Here is an 11258-nt window from a genome sequence, read left to right as displayed (position 1 = left end):
GTGGGAGCATGGTTTTGCCATCTGGAATAGGATGTTGGTAGCACTGCCAGACTGCCAAATGGATTATTGAAAAATTTGTGATACCCAGCTGAGCCATAATCAATATGTCACTGTCAGCATTCTTTATACCCAAATCCTTGCCTCAATACCACTTCAAAAGCAAAAACAAGAATCATCCTTCTGGGGATTTTAAAGCCAGGGTTGACCATGACTTCAAAGTCTGTAGCAAGACGATTGGAAAAAATGGATTAGGATTGGCCAAAACAAACAGTAATCTCCTGCTGATAAATGCACTCAGCGTGGCATCATTATAACATACATCATCTTCTACCAGAAGGGCAGATACAAAAGTAACACAGAGACATGTCTCTTGGATGACTATCATACTGTACATGATATTTATTTCCACTTGAGGCATCAGTTCATGCATCTTGTTAAAAATGCTGCAACAATTCAAATAAGGAGCTTGAAAAATGAGCAACCTTTGTTGGCTGGCAGAACAATAAAATATCACAAGTCAGTAATCCAACATCTCAAGGGTTATGCCCAAAGACATATTTGGAAGCTCAAGGACTTGTGGTAGGAAGAAAAGGTATGTGAGATCCTCAACAGTTTGCTGAATATCATTACTTGCAAAGCTCTTTTTGAAACCACCAGGGGCATTTATAAATGCGAAAATTTATAATCTAAAATTGACAAAATCCTTTTTGCTCTCTTCTCAAGAATGACAAGCCCATCCATTACTGCTGGAAACTTCACTTAAAACAACTCCTGAACTGTGAATCCACAGCAGAAATTAATAATCTTCAAGCTATCTGCCAATACCATGTGTTAGGATCCATGGCTGAGACACCATCAAAGGTTATCCAAAAAATGAAAAGCAACAAAGCCTGTGGCCCTAGTAGTATTCACATCAAGATTCCGTACGCTCATTCTATGGTCCGGGAGAGGAAAAAAAAAAAATTCTCTCCCAACAACTTCAACATTTATGGCTACCTATAAAAAGGAAAATGAATCATGTTGTGAAACTGTATGGTTATTTCCATTTGTCTAGAGCAGGGAAAATCCTGACATGGATTCTTCTGAATGACATGCTTCCTGCGGCAGACAAAATCCTTGCAGAGATATAGCGTGGCTTGAAAACTTGCAAATGAATCCCAAACATGGTCTTTCTTACCAGACAAATCCAAGAAAAATGTTGAGAATAGCACCAGGAACTCTTTGTTGCATTCACTGACCAGTCCAAACCATCTAACACAGTAAATTGTGAGGTTCTATAGATCAGAATGTCCAAAACAAAAGCTATCACAATCCTGCAATGATCATGATGATGTGAATGTAACTAACTGCCTTAAGGGGAAGATCTGAAACAGATGCTTTCAAAATCCTGACTGGAGCCAACCAAGGCTGTATGATACCTCTCATACTATTTATAATCTGCCTAACAGTAGATATTCATAGATAAACTGCATTCTAATGTCAACATTAAATATTGCCTAGGCAGAAATCTCTTAAAACCTCTGTACCAAAGTTGTCTCTGTGCTAAAACTAAACTAACCATCATAATCATACACAATTTATACTTTGCAGATGACTGCAATGTTGCTGCCTATTCTGCATCAGATTTGCAAACCACGTGATATATTCAATTCTGCAATCAAGAAATTTGACTGGCCCTTGAACTTTGCCAAAACAAAAATAATATGGTCAACTGGTCAGCAAAATATTCTACCTCCCATACACGTTGAAGGGCAGTCACTGAAATATATTAAGCATTTCCCATAATGTGACAGCCACCCCTCTCAAAAGGCAACCATTGATGAGAAGATCCAACACTGGGTCAGCTACATCAGCTTAGCCTTTTACAAACTGTGGTGAGAGTTTGATAACAAAGACCTGCCCAAGTCAACATAGGTCTTAGAATGCACAGCAGCTATTGTCACCACACTAACGTTCTGCAGTGAGAACTGGACTATGATCAGCAGTACACAAGAGTGCTAGATAAATACCATCAGCAATACCTCTGCATTAATGCAATACTTTTGTTCCCTCTGCAGCAAATGTAGGTACAATATATTTCTTTGAAGTCCCTCACATTTCCTGGGTGCTTATTTTTAATTCTCCAGTCTTGCCTAAGACATCAACATTTACTTCAGCTATCCACTTCCACTTTGTATACACATAGAATCTCTTAGTGTATGTTTCCTATCTCTAGCTAGTTTATTCTCAATTTATTTAATCTTTTTTTTAAAAAAAAGGATCTTTTACTGGATTTGTAAACTTTTCTCAATCTTCTGGTCTACCACTGATCATTGCAACATGGTATTATTTTTCTTTTAATTACATCCTTGCTTCTCCAGTTAGCCATCTGTCATGTGGGGTTTTTCTCTCTCATTGGAATATATGTTTGTTGAGCATTATGAATAGCTTCCTTAAATGCTCACTACTGTCTTACTTTCTAACTTATTTTCTGTCCTCTTTAGCCAATTCTGCTAAGACTCTTGTATAAAGCTCTTGACAGACCAATTTTGGAATTTTGTGAGCAGTTTAGGAAGGATGTGCTGGCCTTGGGGATGGTCCAGAGGAGGTTTACAAAATTGATCCTAGAATGAAGGGTTTTCATATGAGGAGTGGTTAAGGACTCTGGGTCTGTACTTGAGTTTAGAAGGATGAGTTGGGGGGTTTGTGTATCTGATTTAAACTAATGTAATGCTGAGAGTATTGGATAGAGTGGATATGGAAAAGACGTTTCCACTAGTAGGAGAAACTAGGACCCGACAGCACAGCCTCAGAGTGAAGGGACGACCCTTTAAAACTGCGATGAGGAGGAATTTCTTCAGCCAGAGGGTGGTGAATCTATGGTATTCATTGCTACAGAGGGCTGTAGAGGCCACATGGTTGAGTGTATTTAAGACAGAGCTAGATAGGTTCTTGATTAGTAAGGAGATCGAGGGTTACTGAGAGAATGGAGCTGAGAAACATATCAGCCGTGATGGAATGGCAGAACAGACTTGATGGGCTGAATGGCTTAATTCCTTTCCTGTATCTTATGGTGACGTTCCCATGTAGCTGTTGCCCTTGTCCTGTCAGATGGCAGTGGTTGTGGGTTTGGAAGGTGCTGTCTAAGGACCCATGGTAAATTTCTGCAGTGCATTTAGTTGATTGTACATAGTATTGCTACTGAGCATTGCTGGTGGGGTGACTGAATGGTCATGGATATGGTGCCAAACAAGCAGACTGTTTTGTCCTGGGTGTTGTCAAGCTACACTCATCCAGGCAAGTGGGGAGCATTCTATTGCACTCCTGACTTGTACCATGAAGATGGTCAACAGGACTTTAGGGAATCAGGAACAACTTACTTACTGTAGGATTCCTTGCCTCTGACCTGCTCTTTTGGCCACAGTATTTGCGTGGCAAGTCTAGTTCGGTTTCTGGTCATTGCTAATCAGCTGGATTTTGATAGTAACGACATTCAGTGATAGGAACACCATTGAAAACCAAGAGACAGGTAGATTGGAAATGGTGTCAGAGATAGTAGGAACTGCAGATGCTGGAGAATCCGAGACAACAAAGTGCAGGGCTGGATGAACACAGCAGGCCAAGCAGCATCATAGGAACAGAAATTGCCTGGCATTTGTCTGGTGCAAATGTTATTTGCTACTTTTCAGCCGAAGCCTGGATACTGACCATGTCTTGTTGCATTTGGACATGCTCTGCTTCAGTACGCGAGGAATTATGAAGGGTACACTGTGTAATCATCAACAGACGTCCCCAATTCTGACCTAATGATGAAGGAGAGGTCATTGATGAATCAGCTGACCTGTGGGCCTATGACACTACCCTGAGGAACTGCTGCAGGGATGACCTGAAACTGAGATGACTAACCTCCAAGAACCACCACTATCTTACTTTGTGTCATTATACAGAAAATCGACCCAACTGATATTTTTTTTAAATCACTCATGATTTTAACCTCCATCTTCCCATCAATCATTGCCAAGACACCACCATTGGGTATTTGTTTCTAATGCCGGTACTTAACTATCTTTCTCTATCTAATTCAACTTAACAATCCTTCTGATTCCTGAAATTCTACTCTCAATCAAACACACCCATTTGACTTTCTATCCATCCAGCCATTTCTACAGCCCCAGGTATTCAACTTATAAAGGCACTGGTCCAAGCATGGTTCACGCATGGTTCACATGAAGCCCATCCCAGTGGAAAAGCTAAAGTATGGTGCCAGTGTTTTATCAATTGAAACCCATCTTTCCCACAACAATTTCTGAGTCGTACATTCAATTCCCCGATCAGTGACCCTGTGCCAGTTTGTTTGTGACTTAGGTAGTAAGCTAGATCTTACTGTATTTGTAGTTGATTTTAAATTAGCCAATGGCTGCTAAACTTCCATTACTAGAACCTCTTCCATGTTCCTACCTATGATGATGATGCCTACGTGGACCACAATAATTGGATCATTGCCCTTGCTATTCCAGGTTCCTCTCCTGTCCCCAATGAGCTTAATCCTGGCAAAGGGCAGGCAACCCAGCCTCTAAAGCTTATACTCCTGACTGCAGAGAACAGTAGCTATCCCCCATTCAGTTCATACCAATCTACTTTCCCTTTTCTTCCCCCAACTTATACAGCATCATACTATGAAAGAGAAATCATATCATAGAATCATAGAATCCCTACAGTGTGGAAAACAAGCCCTTTGGCCCAACAAGTCCACACCGACCCTCAAAACACCCACCCAAACCCACCCCCCTCTAATCCACCTAATCTTCACATCCCTGAACACTACGGGCAATTTACAATGACCAATCCACCGGAGGAAACCAGAGCAAAGGGAGGAAACCCATGCAGACACGAGGAGAATGTGCAAACTCCACACAGACAGTGGCCCGAGGGTGGAATTGAACCCGGATTCCTGGCGCTGTGAGGCAGCAATGCTAACCACTGTGCCACCATGCCGCCCCACAAATATAATCCCTCAGGATCAATCTTATCCCATCAACACAATCTTTATAATCAATGACCATCATTATGGTCAAATAGTATACTACTGCACACTGGGCAAATTCCTTCCTTGTCAATCCTTTCATAGCCAAAGATTCACCTGCAACCATTACTGTTCTTGGACCATTAGCTCTGTTGTTCCTCAAGCATTTATCCTTAGCCCTCTTCTAGTTCTCATAAACACACTGCTTCTTGGGATATCATTCAAAAACACAAAGTGCAAGAATAGGCACTTGCCCTCTGAGCTATGCAATACGTTTACAGTTGATCTATGATCTCGCTCCACCTTTCGACACTACCTAGTGTACCCCAATTCCTTTAGCACCTAAGTATCTACTCATTGTTTTGAATATAGTCAACAATTGTCTGCAGCAATCTGGGATAGCATCGCAATCCTTTGAAAGAAGAAATTTCTCACTTCACTGCTAAGTCATTGAATCATAGTTATACAGCACGGAAACAGACCTGTTGGTCCAAGTCGTCTGTGCAACCAGATATCATAACTGATCTGGTCCCAATTTTTACCAGCATTTGGCCCATGTCCCTCTAAACCCTTCCTATTCATTTACCCATCCATGTACACTTTAAATGGTGTAATTGTACTCACCTTCACCAACTCCCGTAGCAGTTTATTCCATGCCTACACCACTGTCAGTGTGAAAGCATTGTCCTCAGATCCCTTTTAAATAGTGATGGACTCTTTATTCAGTGACTGTGACCCAGAGTCCCCTGCCAGGGGCATTCTTTTCTCTGCATCCTTCCTGGCAAGCTCATTAAGAATGATTTGTGTTTCAATTTCATCAGATCTAATTCCTTTAAATGCTAGGGAATAAAGATCTATTTCTGTTAATCTCTTCTCATAGGACAATCCCTCATCACAGAAAGCAATCTATTAAACCTTTGGTACATTCTAACTATGACACACTGACAAGTCTACCTTTCCTCAAACCAAAACTGCACACAGTATTCCAGGTATCGCATTACCCCCTGTATAACCGTGGTAAGATACCTTTCCTCTAAAATTCCAAGCCCTTTGTAATAAATAGTGATACACCATTTCCCTACATATGTTACTTGCTGCTTCTGCATGTTAACATTCTGTGATTCAGGACTTTTAAAATGACTTCAACAGTCAAGATGGATAACTTTACACTTTGTCACCTTCTATTCATGCATTAGTTTTCACGTGTGCACTAACGGCATCCAGGTCAACCTCACTCACACCTCCAGTATCTAAATTGTCACACAGCTCGTCCAAAATTCAATACTAAAAGGACAGACATTTAAACCATCTAAATATTGCTAAGTCCAAGGTTATAATTTTGTTATTAATGTTTTTGTAGCTAAACAGTTTCTGTAGTATAGAGATTTTTGACTCTATATAGTTCTGTTGTAATTCCCGAATGTCGATTTCATTGCTCAACCCTTCTTTAAACCTTAATTCAACAAAAAGCCCAGTGGGAACTGATTACTCCCAAAGCATATTGGTTTTATTGTCGGAGTACCTTATATAATTCGTACCCATCACAAATTACACCGCATTAAAAGGCTGATTAACTTTACTATCCGACTGTTCGGAGCAGGAGAGGAATTTGCAGCTTTTCGGGTGTTTGGAGCACAACAAGCGGTGGCAATGTCTGGTGAACTCTTCGCACACTGGGCCTGGTCATTGATGTTCCTTCCGAAATGTTGAATGTTTGTTACTTTTAAACTTTACGGAGCACATTTAGTGCGGTGGCTTTGAAAAAAAAAACAAACCGCTTGAAGTGAAGAAATGCTGGAACAACTCGTTAGCATTTCGAATAATTCTCTAAACCTCTGTCCAATTTGCTCACTCACATTACAGACACCTGCCACACTCCACTTGGGAAATGCCGCTGTTGTGATTTTGAAATCGGATTCGGTTCGAAAGATGATGATATTTTAAGAGTTCGCTTGTGTTTTTTTCAAGCGGAAATGCCATTAAGGCTTCACACCGAGCCACGGCCGCACACATCATTATCACCGAATAACACTTACTGGAAAGAGGGGACACTCAGGTTTCCCGGGATCCGTCTTTCCCAGGGTTTCGATGGCGGCTGTGACCCCATAATCTTCAGAAAAGCATACGCTCGGAATGACCTCTCGGCCCTTCAGCTTCACTCCCGTCAGAAATAGCAACTAGGACAGAGGGTTACATCCGGACAGACACAGCGGCCAACAGAATAAGAGGATACATCCAGACAGATAATAATACCCAACAGGACACAGGGATACATCCGGAAAGACATTGGACCCAATAGGATAAGTGGATACAACCAGACACAACACTGCAGCCAACACAAAAGGGTGATACATCAAGACGGACGGTAGTACCCAATAGAATACATTGATACATCGGACAGGCATAACAACCAATAGAACATGGAAATGCATCCTGTCAAACACTGTAGCCAATAGAAAACGGGGATGCACCCAGTGCGGCACTGTAGCCAATAGGACAGAGACATGCGCTGAAGCACTAACCAATGGGCTCTTGGGATAGATTCGAACTCGGAGACATGAACTTGCAGCAAGTCAGAAAGCAGCCTCTGCGTCTGTCAGCAATCACTTCCGGCATTGGACTGTGGCTGTGGAAATGTGAGTTTACTGATATATCGCTATTTTTAACTTTTGTTTGTTCTGAGGACCAAGTCATTTGACTTAATACGATATATTTTACCTATATCAGTGTTTTTTTCATGAAAAAAAAATTCAACGCTAGTTAAATAATTGCAAAATCTCCTAAGGCATGTGCAGGAAGATATAAATCTGTGGTGTATTGCAGTGCTTGATATTTTTATAGACTTTTCAATAGACGTTTAAAATAGGTTGTATAATCTGAAATCGTTTCTTTTACTGTAGAAAAATTGATTCTTGTCTGTAGAATTGATTCTTCTGTATCTTGTCTGAAGTCATGTTTTCTTTGCATTATCATATATGTTCATTCTGTTCCTCCTACCAAAGTTAAGGAACTTCAATTACCCTTCATAACACCATAAGACCATAAGACATAGGAGCAGAAATTAGGCCATTTGGCCCATCAAGTCTGCTCTGCCATTCAATCATGGCTGATAAGTTTCTCCATCCTATTCTCCTGCTTTCTCCCCATAACCCTTGATAAACAAGAACCTATCTATCTCAGTCTTAAATGTACTCAATGACCTGGCCTCCACAGCCTTCTGTGGCAATGAATTCCATAGATTCACCACTCTCTGGCTGAAGAAGTTTCTCCTTATCTCCGTTTTAAAAGATCTTCCCTTTACTCTAAGGCTGTGCCCTCGGCTCCTAGACTCTCCTACAAATGGAAGCATCTTCCCAACGTCCACCTTGTCCAGGCTATTCAGTATTTTGAAAGTTTTAATTAGATCCCTCCCGCTGCCTCATCCTTCTGAACTCCAATGAGTGTAGTCCCAGAGTCCTCAAATGTTCCTCATATGTTAAGCTTTCCATTCCTGGGACCATTCTCGTGAACCTCCTCTGAACCTGCTCCAGGGCCAGTACATCCTTCCTGTCACATGGGGCCCAAAACTGCACACAATACACAAAATGTGGCCTGGCCGGCGCCTTATAAAACCTCAGTAGTACATCCCTGCTTTTATATTCAAGTCCTCTCAAAATAAATGCCAACATTGTATTTGCCTTCCTGACTACTGACTCAACCTGCAAGTTTACCTTGAGAGAATCCTGGACTAGAACTCCCAAGTCTCCTTGCACTTCAGACTTCTGAATTTTCTCCCCATTTAGAAAATAGGCCATGCTTTTGTTCTTCTTACCAAAGTACATGACCTCACGCTTTCCCACATTGTACTCTATCTACCACTTCCTTGCCCACTCTCCTAACCTGTCCAAGTCCTTCTGCAGCCTCCCCACCTCCTCAATACTACCTGTCCCTCCACCTATCTTTGTATCATCTGCAAACTTAGCCAGAATGCCCACAGTTCCTTCATCTAGATCATTAATGTACAAAGTGAAGAGTTGTGGTCCCAGCACCAACCCCTGCGGAACACCACTTGTCACCGGCTGCCATCCCAAGAAAGACCCCTTTATCCCTACTCCCTGCTTTCTGCCAGACAGCCAACCTTCTATCCATGCTAGCACCTTGTCTCTAACACCGTGGGCCCTTATCTTACTTAGCAGCCTCCTGTGTGGCACCTTATCAAAGGCCTTCTTGAAGTCCAGGTAGATAACATCCATTGATTCTCCTTGGTCTACCCTGCTCGTTACTTCCTCAAAGAATTCTAGCAGATGTGTCAGGCATGACCTCCCCTTGATGAAACCATGCTGACTTTGCCCTATTTTACTATATACTTCCAAATATTCAGAAATCTCATCCTTTACAATGGACTCCAAAATCTTGCCCACAACCGAGGGTTAGGCTAATCGACCTGTAATTTTCCATCTTTTGCCTTACTCTCTTTTTAAACAGGGGTGTCACTTTAATGATTTTCCAGTCCTCTGGGACCCTCCCTGACTCTAGTGACTCCTGAAAGATTACCACTAACGCATCCACTATCTCTTCAGCTATGTCCTTTAGAATTCTGGGGTGTAGTCCATCTGGTCCAGGTGATTTATCCACCTTCAGGCCAATCAGTTTTCCTAGCACCTTTTCCTTGGTGCTAGCCGCCATACTCAGCTCTGCCCCCTGACTCTTGAATTTTTGGGATATTACTCATATCTTCTACCATGAAGACTGATGTGAAGTAATTATTCAGTTTCTCAGCCATTTCCTTGCTCCCCACTACTATCTCTCCACTGTCATTTTCCAGTGGTCCAATGTCCACTTTTGTCTCTCTTTTGCCCTTTATATACCTAAAGAAACTCTTACAGTCTTCATTTATATTACTGGCTAGCTTACCCTCATATTTAATCTTCTCCCTCCTTATTTCTTTTTTTTTTGTTGCCCTCTGTTGGTCTTTGTAAGCTTCCCAGCCCTCTGATTTCCCACTGCCCTTCGTGACATTATATGCTTTCTCTTTTGCTTTTATGCTATCCCTGACCTCCTTAGTCAGCCATAGTTGCCTCATCCTCTCTGTACCATGCTTCTTTTTCCTAGGGATGAATTTTTGCTGCATCTCCTGAATCACTCCCAGAAACTCCTGCCATTGCTGTTCCACTGTCTTTCCTGCTAGGCTCCTCTTCCAGTCAATTCTGCCCAGCTCCTCCCTCATACCTCTGTGTAGTTACCTTTATTCAGCTGTAATACCATTATCTCTGATTCTATCTTCTCCCTCTCAAATTGCAGAGTAAGTTCTATCATCTTATGATCACTGCCTCCTCAGGGTTCCTTTACCTTAAGCTCCCTTATCAAGTCTGCCTCATTGCACAACGCGTGTTATTAAGCATTTGCAGAAAATCACTTTATGTTAATGAGATTGCATTAGTAATTAAACACTTCAAAAACAGTAGTCAGGATGTTGAGATATCAACTCATTACGGTCAGTTGTAAGAGGAGTTCAGAGCGACTGTGTTTGACACAGGTTTGGAATGAAAGCGTAATACTTTACTAATGTGCCTCCTGACTTGCTGTAGTCCCGTGATATCCACCATGAGACACTTACTAGAGGTAATCTTACAAACCAGTTCAGTTCAATAAAGACTCACTACAAGCCAAGGAGCACAGGAATGTTCAAAGCTGCTAAAAACGACAGGAAGCTACAGAAAAAGAACAAAGAAGCGAGCCACGTTAGAAGGCACTGGGTAAGGCACCATGCTGCATCTTTGCTCTCCTGGTACCAGTTAAACGAAAGATAATATGAAGCAAATCTGACAGTTTTTTTCATTTGCAGTTGCAAAATTAAGAAATTGCAGCAGATTTAATTTACAAGCCAAAGCAGCTACAAGTATCTACATTTTTTATCTCTTATGGAGACACTTATGAATTATATTCCAACCTAAATCTCTCTAAAGAACAAAAAAAATTAGAGAGCAGAAATTTTGAAAACCTGAAGTTACACCATGAACCTCAATTGATGATCAATGTATTCAGCATTAAGACCAAGGTCTAATAGTGTCCATTGATAAATAGGTAGCTGCAGAATGACACTCCTGAGTCCTGTGAATTGAGAAAACAGGGTGGCACAGTGGTTAGCATTGCTGCCTCACAACTCTAGGGACCTGGATGGAGTTTACACATTCTCCCTGTGTCTGTGTGGGTTTCCTCCAGATGCTCAGGTTTCCTCCCACAGTCGAAAGATGTGCAGGGTAGGTGGATTGGCCAT

At 41.6% G+C, this 11258-nt stretch overlaps 1 protein-coding gene across 1 annotated transcript in view; it reads right to left on the bottom strand.

Moving 5' to 3' along the window:
• Positions 1–7298, bottom strand: part of pex13 (peroxisomal biogenesis factor 13) — an 11139-nt gene extending 3841 nt beyond the window's left edge. Inside the window, exon 1 of the mRNA XM_048601110.1 lies at positions 7039–7298. Coding sequence (XP_048457067.1) covers positions 7039–7109 — 71 coding nt within the window. The 5' untranslated portion in view covers positions 7110–7298. The remainder of the gene's footprint in view (positions 1–7038) is intronic.
• Positions 7299–11258: the final 3960 nt, after the last annotated feature.

The sequence above is a fragment of the Rhincodon typus genome, chromosome 9, assembly GCF_021869965.1.
Source record: "Rhincodon typus isolate 14 chromosome 9, sRhiTyp1.1, whole genome shotgun sequence".
Taxonomy (NCBI): Eukaryota; Metazoa; Chordata; class Chondrichthyes; order Orectolobiformes; family Rhincodontidae; genus Rhincodon; species Rhincodon typus.
Note: the sequence above shows the minus strand (reverse complement) of the source record. Positions and strands in the feature narration are given on the sequence as shown.